This window comes from Carlito syrichta, unplaced genomic scaffold, assembly GCF_000164805.1.
Source record: "Carlito syrichta isolate Samal-C Ts95f unplaced genomic scaffold, Tarsius_syrichta-2.0.1 Scaffold304751, whole genome shotgun sequence".
In the NCBI taxonomy this organism is placed as follows: Eukaryota; Metazoa; Chordata; class Mammalia; order Primates; family Tarsiidae; genus Carlito; species Carlito syrichta.
Window position 1 is genome coordinate 337,298 of NW_007248847.1, and position 19,004 is coordinate 356,301.

Sequence of the window (19,004 nt, forward strand, 5' to 3'; positions counted from 1 at the left end):
GAGGCCGGGCGAGAACGACCCGCCCAGCCTCGGCGCCTCGGCTCCGCCGGGAGCAGGGCAGACCACGCCTCCCCTTCTGGCCCGCCCGTCCGGCCGTGGCGCCTGCCGTGGCGCTTCCTGGGACTGGATGGGACCGGGCCGCGCCCTCCCGCTACGGACTGGCCCCTCCGTGGCGCCTTTGCTCTTCCTGGAACTGGCACGAGAACGGGCGACGCCCTCCCCCTTCTGACGAGCGCAGCGGGCCTTGGCACCCCTTCGCTCTCCCGGGACTGGATGGGAAGGGCCGTGCCCTCCCGCTTCTGACTAGCGCCTGGAGCCTTGGCACCTTGGCTCTTCCTGGAACTGGGACGAGAACGGGCGACGCCCTCCCCCTTCTGTCTAGCCCACTGCGCCCTGGCACCCAGAGGGGCCCTGCCCAGATGCGCCACGGCTCTCCTATGTGCCCAGTCGGCCGCCAGGTCCCACCCCAGCAGCGGCTCCGCAGACTTCCTCCGGTGACCGGACACAGACTCTCCAGGGACTTCTAACGCCTTCTCTCCTCCCCTCCCCTCCTTCCCTGGAGAGAAACTGAGGACACCGGCCTGAGACAAAGCTTGTCTCTGGGGTTGGTTCCCGGAGGCAGAGGCTGGAGGTGGCGGAGGCAGCCCCACGTGCCTCCCATTCTGTGACACCACATCAAGGGCGGACTGCACCACAGGCGATGACCCTCCTAGGCCGCCACCGGGTGCTCCACACCCACCCCCAAGGACCTTCCTGGGAACGCATCCGGCGGGTTGCCAGCCACTGCTGGCTTGGAAGTCCCCAGGGTCTTGCCCCAGTTCCTCCTGGCTGTCACCTCTGCCTCACTCCCCCACAGGGCCGTTGTCCCCCTGGGCCAAGACTGAGGTCAATAAAACCAGCTTCCCACTCAGACCCGGTCCGCACCTCTAGGGCAGGTCACGAGGAGACACTGGGGCTTCCTGTCCACTGACGGTCTTCCAAGAGGCAGGACTCAGGCACTGGGCGGGTTCCTGGGGCAAGGGAGCTTCCTGCTGACGGGACTTCAGCACTTTCAGCTCCACAGTCACTGTGATGGGTGGCTGGACTTATCCCCGGGGACACTGGGGATGGAGCGGGACAGAGGCTGTCACCCGAGGCACTCTCCTCCCCCTGCGGCAGGACGTCCCCCCCAGACATCCCCAGCCAGGGCCTCTGCTAGACTGCGGCCTGGCTGCATGATCAGTGAACCGCCCAGGTGACTCTCCCCAATGCGTTCACCAGGAGCACAGGGCTTGCTGCGTGGGGGCTTCCATCTTCTGGTTCAGAAAGCAGTGCAAGTCCTTGGGGAGGGACCAACCACGAGAACAGACCACACCCAGCCCCACCCCCCCCAGACCCTGGCAGCCCGCAGAGTCAGCTCTTCTGGGCCAGATCAGGTGTTAGGCCTCACCCTTCCTCTCCCAGAGGAGAAAGCAGAGGGCTGTCCCAAGCAGATCATGGAAGCCAGGACCCTGGCGCTGACCAGGGAGCGGAAGGCTCCCGAATTCCAAGTGGAGGCAGTGGCCGGTGGCCCAGCCTCACCCACACACCCGAGAGGCAGCTCCTCTGACCAGGGAACACCCCCCCAAGCCTCCTGGAGCCCCGGCCTCACCCACACACCCAGGAGACTCCTCCTCTGACCGGGGGACGCCTCCGTCAGGCCTCCTAGGACTGCCTTTCTTGCTCTGTCAGCAAAGGCCCTCTCTTCCCGCCTCTACTCACTTGGGCCTCCTGAGCCCTCCTTCCCAGATCCAGCTGCACAGGGTATACTAAGCCAGCTCCCGCTGGGCCGCAGGCTGGCGAGGCCATGAGACAGTCACCCAGTGCCATGGGGTTGAGCGAAGCCGCTCTCGGCATGACATGAGGACTCTGGGCCGTCCTCAACACACCAGGCCACCAGCAAGTGCTTGCCTGGTCACTGTTTTATGTCCCCACGTGAGTGTGACTGGCGCCAGGCTCATTCTCGCTCCATGAGAGTCTGCCTTGGGTCTGTACTGCTTTCTCCCTCCCCGCATTCTCCACATGTTCGTTGGGTCATTCGACACACCCCAGAGTGAGGCCATGGCAACCTGCCAATGACATCTCAGTGGGGTTTAGGTTCCCCCTTCCAACTAAAGAACTGCTGCTGGGAAGTCCTGCCAGGTCGCCCAGTCACACCTTCTGCTTCGCAGGTTTGACCTGATGCTGAGAAAGACTGGCTTGCTCCCCAGCCAGGAAGCTCCGGAGGGATAAGCACTGGCATTCGGTCCCTCCGCTCCCTTCCCTCCCTGGTGGGCTCTCCGGGAGCCCGACAAGGACACGGGTTGGGGTGGGTGAAACACTGCCTCCCTCCTGCCCCGGGCTGCAAGCCTCGGCACAGCCCGGCTTTTCTTTTCTTAAAAGAATCCCAGCCTCGACTGGCCCTAGCAGCAGGCCAGGGCAGGGACAGGGACGGGGGTGTCCTGGGCGCTGGTGGCGCGGGTGGCCGGGCCGGGGCAGGCTGGGGCACTCGCCTATTGTGGGTCTGGATTGGACGCTTCCCTCATTCATTTCCTTTTAATTAACCCGCATTCCTGGAGGAGAAATATTTATGTTGGCTCCATAGAGGCAGGCCTCGGACTGGAAAGAGGGGAAGAAAGCCTGTCTTAGCAAAACAATATCTCTAAAGAGCCCCAAGAGAAAATAGGGAACAAAATGCCATTAAAATCGCCTGCTCCCCCCGCCGGGTCCGTGAAAACTTCATTTCTCATGCTAATCCTCGGCCGCCCTGCCGGCCCACGCCGCCCTTCCGAGTGTTTGGGAACGTCTGGCGGGCCGCAGCGCCCCGCCGGCAGGCTCCTCCTGTGTTAGTTCAGGGGCTCTCGCCCCGCCCGGCTTTCTCTCCCCCCCTTTAATTTAAACAAAGGCTTCGGAGTTCATCAACCTCCCACTGAAATTCACAGCTGCTGAACAAACTAATCCCGTCTCCCGGCCTTTCTTCCCTTCAATGGGCTCTTGGCTTCAAAGACACTTTGGGAAAGGACTTTGCCGGGGCTCACACTGCTGCATCAATAGAAGTTAGTGCCAGCATTGTCTGAAGAGCAAGTGGCTTTACAAACAAACACTGCCCGACAATCCCTCCCCCACACCCCGGCGGACACACGGGCCACCGCGGGATTAGGGCTGGGCGGCTTCACACCCGGCCCCTTTGTGCAGCCGGGCTCGCCCTGACGTGGTGTGGGGGAACCCAGGCTGACGGCCGGCGCAGACGGAGACACACGCATGCACACAGCGGAGAGGCCCCAGGGGCTGCCGGAGAGGACGGTGCGGCCTGGTCGGTGGGAGTGCACCCCTGCTTGGCTTCTCTTGACTCCCTGTCTCTCCCCAGGCCTCTCCCCTGCCTACCTAGGGCACAGAAGTGAGAACGCAGAGGCCTGGGAAGATGGGCCGCAGCCGGGTAGCCCCGGGGGACGATGGCCAGAGAGGGGGAGACGGCTGGGGAAACCGAGTCAAGCGGCTTTATTGCACGTCGGTACCTCAGTGTGTCGCTCGTGGCATGCCCGGTGAAAGCGCAGGCCGAGGAGGCAGCCCTGAGATAGGGGGCTGGGGGGGAGGGCCGGCCCTGCAGACGGTGCTGGCGGGAGCCTTGTCAGCACGACTTCCAGTCCAGAACTGGGCTCAGCAGCACGGAACAGTCTAGGCCTCGGGCTGTCCCCACAGGCTGTGGTCTTCTACTCCGGCCCCAGCCTAGGACAGCTTCCAGGCAGAGGCTGTCACCCCTCTCCTCTCCCACCCGGCCCAGCCCCCCTTAGGCATGCTGCAGACGGGCCGCTCTCCCTGAAAGGGGCCAAAGTCTCCTCTCGGCTCTGCCAGGCACCCAGCCCTCGTGTCCACAGCTTGTCCAGAGGGTGAGCGGCCGTCAGCTCCACCCACCAGAGAACTGTGGAGTCGGGGCAGGGGCAGGGTACAGCCAGGCTCATAAACCACAGCCGGGAAAGCCCAAGACCCGCCCGATGGCCGCAGCAGAGGTCGACGTGGAGGAACCGACCCTGTTCACCTCCTCGAAGCCCCTAGATGGACCAGCCCTGCAGGAGCGGCCATCCCGGCTGGGGCCAGCAGGGCACGGCTGGGCGAGTGAAGAACCGACTCTGCGCCCTGCCACTGGGCAGAGCGGGTCTCGGGCGGGTCCTGGAAGGCTGAGGCTCCCGGGGCCCACAGCAGGCACTCCGTGGATGTGCACCACACCGATGGCACACACTGGCAGCGAGGGAAGAGGGCCGGGAACAGCGGTGAGACCGGTTCCGAGAGTCCCTCCTGTCGGGGCCCTCCGGCGAGAGAGGCTGGGTCAGACCCGCGGCGTCTGGGCGACGGTGAGGACGGCCTTCAGGACAGGCACAAAGCCGGACACCTCGCTGAAGCTGCTGCAGCCCGCCAGCTGGGTGTGCGCGGCCAGGCCCTGCTCCCAGCGACCTGCGTCCACCCAGCGGGCCACCTCATGGAGCCCGGCCAGCACGTGGGGTGAGAGCTGTGGAGGTCGGCCTGAGGTCAGGATGCCCAGTCCCCACCCGGAGCCCAGGCCAGGCAAGATGTGTGCTTTGCGGGGCGCTTGGTCGGTCAGACCCCGGGCAGAGCGGCGCGGGGCTTCCCCGGCCCGGTGCCGGGAGGGGTGGGTGGCGGGCGGGCTGCGGGGTGGACTCACCGCCCCGGCGCAGAGCTGCTCATACAGGTGCTCCAGGCGCCGGGCTGGCTCCTTCAGCCTCCTCTTGGTCTTCTGCGAGACAGATGTGTCTGAGCCCAGCCCCTGGCACAAGACCGCTGGGGCCGTTGGAGCCAAGGGCGCACTCCACCACGGGGAGCCGAGGCCGAGGGCAGGGACCTGCTTGCGCGGCACGGCAGCAAATGGTGGCCTCCTCACCCCCGCGCCACCCCTCGCCTGGAGGCAGTGGGTCCTGCTCCCAAGGAGCTGGGCAGCAGACCAGACTCCAGTCCCTCCCCTGCCCGCGTGGACAATCACGAGCTCCAGACACAGGCGCCCGTCCAGGGTCGGGGCGGAGCGGGGCCCGCGGGGCCCGGGCCGCGGCGGGAGAGGATGTGTGGACTCACTAGGTCGGCTGCGGCCAGGGAGCAGGGTCGGAGAAGCGCCTCGAAGCTGGTCTTCAGGGCCTGGTGCTCTGGGGGCAGCTCACTCCTCCCCAGCTTCTCAGGGGGCCGGTGCTGACGCTGCCATGGACATGAAGGGATGGGACAGACAGGCACACTGTCCTCCTCACCGCTTCCCGAGGACCAGTCCTCAGGACTCTGGGGTACACGGTCCCTAGCAGAGCAGAGCAGGGACGGGGCGCCTTCCCCTTCCCCAGGACACCGGATATCCGTTCCTGTGGCGTCAGCTTAGCGACCGCCTCGACTGGAGGAATGGGGCCCAAGGAGGGCTGGGAGGTTCTGGGGAGGGGGCACGCTGTCCCTGTCACCTGCAGGCTGAGTTCTCCTGGAGCTCCCGGGGCAGCAGGACTCACACCGGAACAGGCGGCCGCAAGGGCAGGCGCCCGGGAGGCTCGGGGGCGAGGCTCGCGACCGGCGCAGTGATGGGTGCTGGAGGCACGCAGGGCTCCTGCGGCTACAGGGGAGGAAGGGCACGCATCTAACCGGGGGACGCCACAGGCCCCGGTTCTGGGCAGTGAGCAGGAGACGGAGGCGGGAAGACGCGTGTGCGAGAGGGAGGGGGCGCTGAGGAGGGGACGAGGGAGGAGCCGGGGCGGCCTGAGCGTGGAGGACTTGGACCCACGAGGACCAGGAAGTGGGTCACGGGGGATGAGGGAGGCATCGACCTGGCTCCTCCGGGAGCGTCCGCAGGGGGCTGGAGCACCTTTCCAGGAGTCCGGAGGTCCTGTAGGGACAAAGACAGAGGCCCCAGGGGCATGGCAAAGATCACTCCATGTGCCTGGTCTGAAGGCTGGGACAGTTTTTCCGTGGGAGGCCGCCACACCGCCCTCTGCAGACCACCCCAAGGGGCCCCATTGGTTGGCTTGAGGAGGAAGACCCCTCAGGCAGGGGTGGAGAGGAAGGAAGAACCCAGGCGAGGGGTCTAGGGAAGGCAGACGGACCTGGATGAGGAGTCACGATGCCAGCAGCTGGGAGGGTACCAGAGCATGGGGCACCCAGCCCTCTGGGACGGGGTGCCACAGGGAAGCTGGCAGGAGGGCCGAGAGGCTGGGAGAGCATGGTGCCGGGAGCTGGCGGTCCCATAGGAGGCAGCGGGAGCAGGCCAGGAGTCTCACGCGCGGAGGCAGAGCCAGGCCACGTGACATCGGGGGGGGTGCCATGGGTGGAGGGGGACCAGGAAGAGGCCGCATTCCAGGAACCCCCATGGGGTAAGGAGCTGGAGCCCTGGGTCCTCCCACCAGCTGCGGCTGAGAAAAAGCTGATACAGAACAGAAGCAAGCTTCAAGTCGGGGTCTCAGAGTCCACCAGGGACGGGACAGCAATAAAAAAATCTAATCCTGATCAAACAAATGAGGAACACATACGTACAGGCTCTGCCGTCTGCAGAGGGCTTTTAGCCGTACTCCTCATTTGACCCTCCAACGGTCTCTTGGGTGGAAATGACCACTGACTGCCCAACACACAGAGCCCTAAGTGATCGCGTTAGGAATCCAGACTTCCCCTTCCGGCTCCTCGTCCTGGACAGACACCCAGTCTCCCAACCCAGACAGACCTTCACTCATTCACCAGGCCTCGCCCGGGGGCCCAGAGGCAAAGGCCGGGCCGCCTGGGGCCCAGGGGCTCCGTGGTCACTCATATTCTGCCTCCTTGAGTCCTGGTAAGGGCCAGGATGGGGAGGCGTCAGGGGCATCCCAGGTGATGACTGAGGTGTGAAAACCCTTGGCCTTGGGGGTGGAGTTGAGACCTGTGAGGAGAGAAAAGGGTCAGTTCTTGGAATGGAGCGAGTCATTGAAAACCAAAACACAGGGAAAAATCAGTGAAGAAAACGAGATCCTTGGGGAAAATAATCAATAAAATTGATAGGCCTCTGTGAAAAGATGAAAACAAGAGAAGACAAAAGGCTTCAATATCACAGACGAAACGGGATGCTCCAATGACCCCGAAGCCACGAAAAGGATCAAGAACCCTAAAATCACCTTCCACGAACACGTTGGACAACTTGGCAGAAACGGACCAGTTCCTTGAGAACCCTACACCTCTGAGAGTCAGCCACGATGAAAGACAGCCTGTGTAGCCCGGTCAGTGATATGCGTTGAATTTACAATTTAAAAGCTCCCAAAAAAGGAATCTCACACACTAGAAACCCAAGCCGCACCTGCACACAATTTACTTTTGTGGCAAAACCTCCCATGGAACCCACAACTTAAAATTTAAAAAAAAAAAAAGGAATCTCCAGGCCCAGAGGGTCTCATGGAGAATTCATCAGTTAACGAATTCACACACAGTTTACATAATCTTCTCCAGAAAAACAGAAGGAACACTTCCCAACTCCGTTTACGAGGCCAGTTTTACCCTGATACCAACAGCAGGGAAGGATAAGCACAAAATAAAACTACACATTTCTCATGAACTGAGACACAAAAATCCTCAACAAAATTTTGGCAAAGCAAATCTAACAATGTATATAAAAAAATTCTACATCTAGGTAGGAGGAATTATTCCAGGTCTTGAGAGGCTGGTCCGATATGCTTTAAAAAAAAAATCAATCAGTGTAATCCACTGTATCAAACTGAGGGACCATAGACCAGAGAAAACTGCAGAAAAGAGGACTCGGCAAAATGCACCACCCATTTGTGAGCCAGCCCCAAGGTGCAGGTCTGAATGTGCTCCCCCAAATCCACAGTGCGGGGAGGCGGGGACCTTGGAAGCGCGCAGGTCCTGAGGACTCGGCCGCCATAGAAAGGGCTGGCGGGGCAGGTGGGTTTCCTCTTCCCCCACGCAAGGACAGGGCGGTCCTCCCCTCCCGGGGACTCGGCAGTAAGGCGCCATTTGGGACCAGAGACCAAACCTGCTAGTGCCTTGACCTTGGACTCCAGAACTGTGAGAAATACCCTTCTTTTCTTTAGAGGTGACCAAGTCTGTGGTATTCTGTTACAGCGGCACAAAGTAGACTAAGACACACAGAATAGAGGGAGACTTCCTCAGTCTCATAGCAAGCATCTGCAAAAAGCCCACACTTCACGGTGAAAGGCTGCTGCTTTCGCTCTAAGACCGGAAACAAGGCAAGGACGTTCTTGCCCGCCATTCTTGCCTAGCAGCCCTGGAAGTCCTGGTGACTGAGGGGGTGACAGAAAGAGATCAGAGGCACACAGATCAGACAGGAAGAAAGAAAACTGTCTCTACTTGCAGACAACGCGACTGTCTGCGTAAGACCTCAAGGGAATCCACAAAAACCTCCTAGAACTACTTAGTGAGTTCAGGAAAGTCACAGGCTACAGAATCAACACATCAACATCAATTACCTTTCTGCAAAGTGACAGCAAACAAGTGGAAACCAAAATTTAACGTGCAGTGTCATTTGATTTCAGATTGCTCAAGGGGAAATTAAATACTTAGGCATGAATTGGACAAAACATGAACGGCGTTGGTATGAGGGGAATTATAAAATGCTGATGGTGAGAGCACTGGAGAGCCATACCGTGTTCATGGATTGGAAGCTTCCGCATAGTGAAGATGTCGATTCTCCCTAAATTAATCTACAGCTTTAAGGCAATTCCTATAAAAATCTCAATGAGTTTCTTTGTAGACAGACACAAACTTATTCTAAAATTTATGGGGAAAGGGAAAGGACTCACAATATTCAAAACAATTTTTATTTTATTTTTTTGAGTTGGAGTCTCATTCCGTCGCCCAGGCTGGAGCGCAATAGCACGCTCACAGCCACCCCAATGTCAACCTGCTGGGCTCCGGCGATCCTTCCGCCTCAGCCTTCCAAGTAGACAGAACTACAGGTGCACGCTATCACACCCAGCTAATTTATTTGATTTTATTGTAGAGACGAGGTCTCACCAAGCTGCCCAGGCTGATCTCGAACCCACAAGCTCAGGCAATCCACTCGCCTTGGCCTTCCAATGTGCTAGGATTACAGGCTGAGCCATCGAGCCTGGCCTCAAAACAATTTTCATTTTTGTATTTTTGTATTTTTTTTTTTGAGTTGCAGTCTCACTCTGTCAGCCAGAGTGGAGTGCAGTGGCTGCTCCCGGCCACCGCAGCCTCAACCTACTGGGCTCCGACGATCCTTCCACCTCAGCCTTCCGAGTAGCCGGAATTACAGGCGCGCGCTACCATGCCCAGCTAATTTTTGATTTATTGTAGAGATGAGGTCTCGCTGCCCAGACAGGTCTCGAACCTGTGGGCTCAGGCAATCCACTCACCTCAGCCTCCCAAAGGTGCGGGATTACAGGCTGAGCCACCGAGCCCGGCTAATTTTTTAAAAGAAAAACAAAGTGGGAAGAATTACTCTCCCCCATGTCAAGACTTACTATATAGCAGTAGTGATCCCGACAGAGTGGTGCCTGCAAGGAGATAAACACATAGATCAGTAGAACAGAACGGAGAACTGGGAAACAGAGCTCTGCGATATGCCCAGTTAGTGCTCAACAAAGGAGTGAAAGAACGTCTTGGAAGATGGAGAGACTTTCCAATAAAGGGTGCTGGCACAACTGGAGACCCATCGGCACAGTTAATTCAACATTTCCTGCTCACACAAAAATTAACTAAAAAAAAAAAGACATGGACTTAAATTTAAACATAAAACGTAGAACTTCTAGGAAGGACGCAGGAGAAAACTCGAGGACTTAGGACTAGACAAAGAGTTCCTAGACTTGCCACAAAAAGCATAACCCATAGGTAGAAACATTTATCAATTGAACCCCATAAAAGGAAAGACTTTTGCTCCGTGAAAGACCCTGTTAAAAAGATGAAAAGACAAATTACAGACTGGAACAAAATACCTGCCAATCACATATCCAGCAAAGGCCTTGGATCTAGACTATATAAAAAACTCAACATTTAAAAAGCCAAACAACCCACTTAGAAATTAAACCACTGAAGCAGACACACAGATGGCAAGTACATGAAAAGATGTTCAACAAAATTAGCCATTAGAAAAATGCAAATCGAAATCAAAATGAGCCAGGCATGGTGGCTCACACCAGTCATCCCAGAACTTTGGGAAGCCAAAGCAAGAGGACTGCTTGAGCCCAGGGGTTCAAGAGCAGCCTGGGCAACATGGCGAGACCTCATCTCTGCAAAAAATAAAAAAAAGTTAGCCAGGTGGTGTGGCGTGTTCTTTAGTTCCAGCTGCTTGGGAGGTTGAGGAGGGAGGATCACTTGAGCCCAGGAGTTTGAGGCTGTGGTGAGCCGTGATTGTGCCACTGCATTCCAGACTGGACAACACAGTAAGACTCAGTCTCAAAAAATAAAGGTAAAAATGGACTTGCCACACAAGTCAGCAATTGTCTTCTCAGATTCTTAGGCACTTATTCCAGAAAAACGAAGACTTTTTTTTTTCACTTAGGAACTTGGGCTCAAAGGCTCCTAAGTCAAACCTGGAAACGCCCCAAATGTCCTTCAAAGGATCAGCGGCTGGGAAAACTGGAATGTCCGCACCGTGGGATGCTCTTCGCGGTCCGGATGAGGGGACGGCTGGTACACGCGACTGGTCCATGGAACCTCAAAGAAGTTCCGCCGGAAACAGTCAGTCTCAAAGGGACACATCCTGCCTGGTTCCATGGGTGGAACCATCGTGAAGTAACATTCTCGAGCTGGGGAACATGGCGGGGACGGGGATGCCAGGGCTGAGGGATATGGGGTGGCCCTGGCCAGAGGGGGAGCCACGAGGGTCTTGTGGTGACCGGACAACTGAGCCTCGATTGTGGGGGTGGTTACGTGCCACAATGCGGCAGAACCACACAGTTACGTACACGCACGTGCACACGCACACACGCACACACACACACACACAGACACGTAAGACGGGCGAGATCTGAATCTGAAATCTGATGAGGGACCGAATCAGCGTCAGTTTCTGGGTCTCCACGGTGCACTGTGTGTGGGGGCAGGCGGGCGCAGAGCAAGACAGGGAAGGGACTGGGACTTCCTGGTGCGTTTCTTTGCCACCTCCTGTGAATCGACAATTATTTCAAAATGAAAGCGGGGGGCAAGCGAGGAGAGACGAAAGTCAGAAACCTTCATCCGTTGTGCTCGCCGATACACCCCAAGCGCCGAGAACCATGCCTGGCGCGTAAGTGTGAATGGATGAATGCGAGAGAGTGAACAAATGCAGTGACAAGCAAGGCCTTACCTGGTGAGAGGGCTGGGCCCCGGGTCTGCAAGGTGACGTCTCTTTAGAGGGGGGCGTGGCCCCCCCAGCAGCCCAGGGAGAGGGGAGCGGGGGAGGCTGCCAGCTCCGGACGGCAGAGCCCTGGGCGTGGAGAAGCCGCTCCCTCCGCTGTTGGAGCACAATAGAGAAGAGCCGATTTCGGCCGAGGGAACAGACATCCTCCTTCCAAGCCTGGCTCCACGCACACCCCCCTGCCTCTGATCAGTCAGTGCCCAGGCCCTGTCACAAGTGCGCCCCTGCTCCCTGCCATCCCTGCGTCTGTCGGCAAGCTTCTCCTCGAAGGTCCAACTCGGTCATTTCAGCCCCCGGGGAGCCTTCCTCGACTTCTCCAGGCCCCTCCCTGGAACCCCTCGTGCTCCGTGTGGGCTTCGGTTGACACGCTGCCAGTGGCTGGCACCCGCCCCTCCCCCAGGGATGACACGGTCGGTCCCTCCGCACCGCCCCACTCACCTGAGCGCAGTTGCGGGGCAGAAAGCTCAGGGCAGCAGCCAGGCTGCCCTGGGAAGCCGGGAGGCTGGCGTACTGAGTGACCTTGGAGGTTGTGGCAGGGCCTGGGCTCGCCCCATCGGGACCCCACAGAAGCTCCAAGCTCCTGGAAAGGACCATCGCCTTCTCCATCAGGTCCTAGGGATGACGGTGAGGGGGACGCCCTCGTTCAAGCACCCCCCGCTAAAGCCAGGAGCTCACCGGGGTTCCTACCGTGGGCAGAGAGGAGGCCACCTGGCCACACCCTGGTAAAGCAGCCAGCGATGACACAGAAGAGGGGACAGGAGGGCCACTCCCCTCCGAGCTGTTAGGACTGGACCCAGCTGGGCATATGCCCAGAGTCCTTCGGAGAAGGGGATACCTGCAGGGCCTGGGGGCATGGAGCCGGCCGGCCCTTGGCCCAGCACTCCACCAGCCGCTCCACGCTCCCTGAGCACACGTAGCAGAGGCTGGCTTCAGGGGTCAGCGCCCGCCGCCCTCCTGCTCCATGAGGGCTCCCAGCATGTCTGTAGAGAGACGGGCATGGCATCCATGGCACGGCCGCCTGTGTGCCACTTCCTCGTGTCTGGAGAAGGTGGAGGCCTGTGAGTGGTGGGACAAGGAACTGCGGTGGCCTCAAGGCAGCACTGCGGCTCCCCCTGCCCTACACGGAAGGGCAGAGTTCTCACACCGAGATGCGGCAAAAACAGGACGACATGTGACCGCCTCCCAAGTGCTCCGTGGCCCTTGCCTCCTGGCTGAGCCAGACCCGGCCCGAACGGACAGCCCGGCCTCCTGAGCTCAGGCTGTCCCTCCGCCTCCCCTGCCTCCACGCAGTCACATGGCCACGCAGGAAGCGGCCGCGCCTACCGCAGAGCTTGGGGAACCGCTCTGGGCCCACGTGCATCAGCAGCAGGGCCAGCACCTCCCTCCAGTTCTTCAGGCTGCAGGAACACACCAGGTCCTTCCAGTTCTTCTGCACCACACAGGCCAAACGCTGCCGGGGCAGAGCGGGCAGGCGGCCATGAGCCACCCCCAGCACGGGCAGCAGGAGGCACACACAACTTCCTGCCAGGCACCGCGTGGGGCTAGCAGAGAAGCCGGGTGGTTGGAGGAGAGAGAGAGAGACAGGTGGATGGCCCGAACTCCAGCCGAGGATTGGGCCTCCCCCTGCAGGGTCCAGCCGCCCCCCTCCCTGCCCGCACGTGTCACCGGGGAGACTCTGGTGGCCTTCCTGGCCAGGTAGCGCTCCTGTGCGAGCTTCAGCAGGTCGGCGCCCCCCGCCTGGGCCAGGACGAGCGCATCGGCAAGGCGCCCTTCCTTCCGACACAGCTCCACGGCGGGGCCCAGCTCCCCCAGCAGGAGGGCCTGGCTCAGGAGTCCGTCAGCGTCTGCAGGCAGAAGCGTCCCCTTGGCGTCAGCCGCCCCGCTTTCCATCCCCGCAGGGCCCAGGCACACCCTCTATCTCCAAGTCACCCCACCTCTCTTGCTCCAAACAGAACCCTCTGGTGTCATTCCTTGGCAGTAAAACGCAGCAGGGTGTCCCCGGGGCCACTCTCCAAAGACAGAGCCCAAGACAAGGGAGGGGACTCAATGGCAGTCCCACAGGCTTCATCAGCCCGGGGTCACAGTCCTTCCAGCAACAAGACAAGGACAGAAAAAACCCCATGGTAGAAGGGCGTCCCTAGGAAGGACCCGTCCAGGAAAACCTATGACCAGAGTGCTCTGTCAGTAGGAGACCCATCCGGTGCTGGAGGTGGTGGGGAAGGCCAGAGGTGACCGTTTTGGTGGGGTGCGGTGACTCACGCCTGGAATCCCAGCACTTTGGGAGGCCGAGGCGAGAGGATTGCCTGAGCCCAGGGGTTCAAGACCAGCTCGGGCAACTTGGCGAGACCTCGTTTCTACAATAAATAAAAAAATTAGCCGGGCGTGGTGGTGCACACCTGTGGTTCCAGTCACTTGGAAGGCTGAGGCGGAAGGATCGCCTGAGCCCAGCATATCGAGGCTGTGGTGGCCATGAGCTGGGTGACAGAGTGAGACTCTGGCTCAAAAAAAAAAAGAAGGAACCATCTTAAATCCAGGTCCAAGCAGATCGCCCCTCCCTCAGGCTGAAGGTACCTTCCGAGAGGGGGATCTCCCATGGAGTCGTGTTCTGAGGGACCAGCTCATCAAAGAAGGCTGAGGAAGCAGAGGCTTCCTCTGGGGTGGGCTTGGAGGCCTGCACAAGGAAGGACAGAGGTGACCGCTTAGGAAATGACCCCGGAGACACACAGCTGGCTCTGGAGTGCTGTCTGAGCACACTACTATTTGTCCCTTAATGGATACAACTCAGAGAATAACCTGGTTTGGGACGGACCCTGATACGAGGGTAAGACACAGCTCCTGTCCCAGCTGGAAGCTCGCGGACCCCGGGTCTCACTCTGGGTCTGCAGGCAAGGCACCCACAGGACACCAAAGCTCAGCATCACCAGGGCAAAGCGGAGGGCGGGAGGGGAGGATGCCCCAAAGGGAGGCTCTGGGGCCCCAGGCCAGGCTGACACGGCTCCCCCACACCTTGGCTACACGAGGCCTGCTGGCTGCTACTGTCAAGGTCACTTCCCTCAGGCTGAGGGCTCTCACCCAGCCCCAAGTCACTCTGCGACCATGTGGCCACCTGCAAGGAGAGACCCCTGAGCTCCACGCTGTCCAGCACCAGCAAACAAGCCCGCCAGTCTCTTCTCGCCTGCACACCCCACCGACTGGACCCTGTGATTTGTGATCTACTTTCTGGAGAAAAAGCCAGGCTCTAGGGATGACATGCTCACACACGCCACCAGCAAGCCCAGGAGGAGGTGTCTGGAGTGGCCTCCGCGACAGGACTGTCTTGCTCTTCTGGTGAACAGCAGCTCACCTTCTTCTGGAGTTCGTCTTGGCTGTATCCGAGCAGCGTGAGAAATTTCACTCTGGAATCTTGCTCCAAGGATACCTGAGAAACCACAGGATGCAGGAACGTCTCCATCACTTGGCCGCGAGTGGCCCTTTTCCAAGCCAGACACCATGCTAGCACATCCTCAAATATGGCTCTCTGTGCCGCCAGAGGCGCCCAGAGGTGCCATGCCACCTTGCCCTTGTCCTCCTGGGTCGGAAGTCCCGGTAGGCTGTGGGCAACGTTACCACAGCCCCTGCCCCTTCTGCCCAAGAAAATCACCATCGGTTGACTTCCTTCTCTGTTACCCTGGTGACCAGGTAAGAGCAGAACATCAGCTGCGATGTGTGACTGGTGAACTGCACCTGGACCGGAACCCTGTGAACTGTGAATCAGCAACTGCCCTGACCGTGGTGACTCCTGCAACTGGTCGTGTCAGTCACAGGGACTCAAGCTACACCTTAGCTGAGAAGAGAGAGTGCCTGGCTACACCTGCCTCGTGTAGCCCCACCTCCTTGCCCCTGAGCTGTCTTCCGGGAGCCCTGAATCACTGTACAGGCTGTGAACAGACTCCCCCAGAAGAGCCACCCGCCACCCAGCTGGGGTCTCCGTCCCATGTCCCTCTGAGGAGGCCAATGTCAAGTGTGGCCTGCCACGGTCTAGTGAGTTTTGCTGAGAAGACCCCGGGTGAAACTCACACGGAGGCAGTACACACAGTCAGCATCGCCCCTCGGCATCCCAAGGCCCAGAGCAAGTCTTCCTGAAGCCCTGACCTGGCGAGCTGGCCTGGGGCCTCCGCTGGTCCTCACCGAGCCTGAATGCTCCTGAATTCTCCCCGGAGGCCTCCGGGTCTCCCTGGGCCCTCCCCCACACAGGACCCTCCCTGGGCCCTCCCCCAGGCACTCTCTTCTCTTGGAGGTGAGCCTCCACGCTCAGCTTCAGGAACCTTCCTGGTGGATGCTCTCGGGTGGCTTGGGAGCCAGACTCCGCTCTGTCCAGCGTGCCACCTCGCCAGGATCAAGGCTGAACTCTGCGCTCCTCCCGCCTCCCACTCCCCGAGCTGGCGGCCTCCCGCTGCGAAGCCTCACTGCCAGTTCTCCTCCTCCCTCACCGTCCTCCAGCTTCCCATGTCCCCAGCTCCCCGACGTCTACCTTCAGGAGGCTTGGAGTCCAGTTTCCCGCAGACTGAGGACAGGCCCATCCTCCTTCCAGCATTCTCCCTGGCGTCCCAGAGGTGTGCGACCCACCCTCCCAAGCCATCAGCACCGTCCTCCCTCCCTCAGCCTCTACCTGCTCCCTCCTCTCAGTCCAGCACCCCAGGGCCACCTGCAACGTGAGAGCCCTGAGCACCAGAATGGAGTGGTCTCTAGGCCCAGGGGCCCTGAGCCCCGGGCGGCCGCGCGGACGTGCCCTGGGCCACCTGACAAACCCCAGGCCTTCTCACAGCAGCGTGTAGTTCCATCCACCCTCCTGCCCTTCCTCGCACCCTCCCTCCCGATCCCTGCCCGCCCTTTGGCCTGGTTCTGTGCCGCTTTTGCCTCTGCCACGAGTCTAGGCTGCCAGCAAGAGCAGCCGCAAAGGCACAAGTCTCCTGGATGCTCTGTCTTCCCTGCCCACCTCTCCAATGGCCTCGGAGCCCCAGGACGGGTGAGGCGTCTGCCTGCGGAGGGTGGGGGTGGGTCTCTGCCATCATGTTGGCCTGAGAGGCGGGAGTGCGGGCTCTGGGAAGCACCCCCGAGTGTCCAGGCCTTCTCCTCAGGCCTCCGCCCTGCAGGAACCCCCGAGCCCCGCCAGCATCCTACCTGCAGGAACTGCCACAGCCTCTGTTCGCTCTGCAGGGAGGCCTGCTGGCTCTTGGCCTGACAGTAATCCGGGAGACCTCCCGAGCCCAGGGCCTCCTGCAGCTTGGCCGCCTGCAGCAGGAGTTCCGCCTCCGTGGTGACTTGACTGACAAACACCAGGCAGGGGCACGGCTGCAGCACCCGGCGGGCGGGGGTGCCGGGGATGCCAGAGGTCACCAGTTTCCCTCCAAACTGGCCGGGGAGAACAAGGAGGGGAAGGTGAGCCCCTTGGGTCAAAACCCAGCACCAAGGCAGGGTCACAGGGAAGCCACCAGCCAGTCCACCAGGACAGAGAGCGTTGAGCATCGAACGCGCCCCCTACAAACCCGCTTCTGTGTCCCCAGCGCCATGGGCTTCAAGCTCCACCACACAGGCCTCCCTTCGGCTCAGCTGCCTGGGTGTCCTCGCCAAGTGCCAAGTCTCACCTCCCCACCCTGGGCCGCTCCTGCAGGCCCCACCCCCAGGTGCCCACACACCTGACCTGGAACCATGGCAGCCTTGCGTCTTCCCGCCTTCCACCCCAGCCTGGGGCGGCCTCGGGCTCACAGACCACGGGAGAGTCTCGGTTCCTCTCCTGCAGTGTGCACCAGTGCCCCACAGAATCAGAACCAAACCCATCTGTGGTCCAGTGGAGGGCAGTGGCACGATCGTGGCTTATCACAGCCTTGACCTCCTGGGCTCAAGCGATCCTCCTGCCTCAGCCTCCCAAGAGCTGGGGTCACAAGTGCTGCCATGCCTGGCTTCACCCCTTCCCTTCCCAGCATCTCCCTCCCTGGCCACTTCCAGGGGGCTCCACAGCCCCGTGCCCAGTGCAATCCTGCTTCTGTGCTTTGACCCGCAACAGCCACCCGGTGGGTCCTTTTCTCCAAACAATTTCATATAAGCACCCGGCACCCCGTGGGAGCTTGGAAAAGCGCCTTGACTCTAGAAGTTCTCGACCCTGGCTGCACACCTGCAGAGCCGTCCCTACTCCCCGCCACGCTCAGACAACAGCGGAGGAAGCACAGGGACTGGCCATCAGCGTCACCTGAGACCCCCCCAGGTTATCTCAGCATGTGGCCAGGGTGGACAGCCTCTACTGCTTCACTCCCAAGTCACCATCCTCTCCCTCAGAGCCACCTCCTGAGGGAGGCTGCCAGGTCTTTCTTTCTCTTGACATCCACGGCACTATGTCCGCACCACTAGACAAACCTACCTGAACTCCAGATCTGCAGAGGGCTGGCTAGTTTTTTTTTTTTTTCTGAGTCAGAGTCTCACTCCATCACCCAGGCTGGAGTGTGTGCTCACAGCCACCCCAGCAACAACCTGCTGGGCTCCGGTGATCCTTCTGCCTCAGCCTTTCAAGCAGCTGGAACTACAGGCGCGTGCTACCACGCCCAGCTCATTTTTTTAAAAAATTCATTGTAGAGACGAGGTCTTGCCAAGGTGTCCAGGCTGGTCTCGAACCTGTGGGCTCAGGCAGTCCACTTGCCTTGGTCTCCCAAAGTGCTAGGATTACAGGCTGAGCCACTGAATCCGGCCTTGGCTAGTTTTACAGTGCCCACATACTTCCCCCTGGCCGAGGGTCACAGCACTTCACAACGTAAGCTAGGCAGGCGCTGCCAAACCTGATTTACAGAGGGCAGTGAAGTCCTGAAAGGCTGGGTGATGGGTGCAGGGTTTCCTGCTGACCAGAGTAGTGATAAGAATCTGGGCCTCCTGGCCCGGCACACTGACTCAAGCCTATAATCCCAGCACTTTGGGAGGCCGAGGCTGGAGGATTGCCTGAGTCCAGGGGTTTAAGACCAGCCTGGGCAACTTGGTGAGACCTGGTCTCTACAATAAATAAATAAAAACTGAGTGTAGTTCCAGCTACTTGGAAGGCTGAGGCGGAAGGATTACCTGAGCCCAGCAGGTCGAGGCAGCAGTGGCCGTGAGCTTGCCACTGCACTCTGGCCTGGGTGACGGAGTGAGACTCCAACTCAAAAAAAAAAAAAAAAAAAAAATCTGGACCTCCTGACCACGGAAGACCTCCCTGCCCTGCCTCTTTTTTACAGTTGGCTGCCTCTTGCGGGTGGTGATCTCTCCTCCCTAACAAAACCGTTGACTTTTAAAGCCAGAGTGCTTGTGTCCACACACCTGATTTCAATATTTAAGGCACAGCCCAAGTCGCTTCAGAGCTTGGCTACTCAAAGGCCCATCCTCACGCCACGAGCACAGCCCTGGGAGCTTGCTGGAAATGCAGAGGCCTGGGCTCTCCCCAGGGGGATGAACCAGAATCTGAATTTGAACAGATCCCCAGTGAGGTGAACACAGTGAAGAGCACTGCTGCTCTGGGGATACAAGAGTGAGCGTGGGTATGGGTCCGCAGGGAGTCTGCTACTCGGTGGGGCCTGCAGACATGTGCGATTGTGTCGCTAAGAAGTCTGTGGGACCCGGGCTCGGCGGCTCAGCCTGTCATCCCACGCCTTTGGGAGGCTGAGGTGAGTGGATT

At 59.7% G+C, this 19,004-nt stretch overlaps 1 protein-coding gene across 1 annotated transcript in view; it reads right to left on the bottom strand.

Moving 5' to 3' along the window:
- The window catches only part of SEC31B (SEC31 homolog B, COPII coat complex component), a 41,519-nt gene that overhangs the window by 1,595 nt on the left and 20,920 nt on the right, over positions 1 to 19,004 (bottom strand). The window contains 22 exon segments of the mRNA XM_021713829.1: positions 3,382 to 3,566; positions 3,770 to 3,916; positions 4,034 to 4,233; positions 4,328 to 4,501; positions 4,676 to 4,747; positions 5,080 to 5,196; positions 5,445 to 5,497; positions 5,500 to 5,590; positions 5,802 to 5,860; positions 6,078 to 6,270; positions 6,273 to 6,394; positions 6,703 to 6,880; positions 11,282 to 11,436; positions 11,764 to 11,944; positions 12,168 to 12,280; positions 12,283 to 12,312; positions 12,656 to 12,782; positions 12,998 to 13,176; positions 13,904 to 14,003; positions 14,337 to 14,438; positions 14,676 to 14,750; positions 16,493 to 16,723. Of these exon segments, the coding sequence (XP_021569504.1) occupies positions 3,382 to 3,566; positions 3,770 to 3,916; positions 4,034 to 4,233; positions 4,328 to 4,501; positions 4,676 to 4,747; positions 5,080 to 5,196; positions 5,445 to 5,497; positions 5,500 to 5,590; positions 5,802 to 5,860; positions 6,078 to 6,270; positions 6,273 to 6,394; positions 6,703 to 6,880; positions 11,282 to 11,436; positions 11,764 to 11,944; positions 12,168 to 12,280; positions 12,283 to 12,312; positions 12,656 to 12,782; positions 12,998 to 13,176; positions 13,904 to 14,003; positions 14,337 to 14,438; positions 14,676 to 14,750; positions 16,493 to 16,723 (2,884 nt within the window).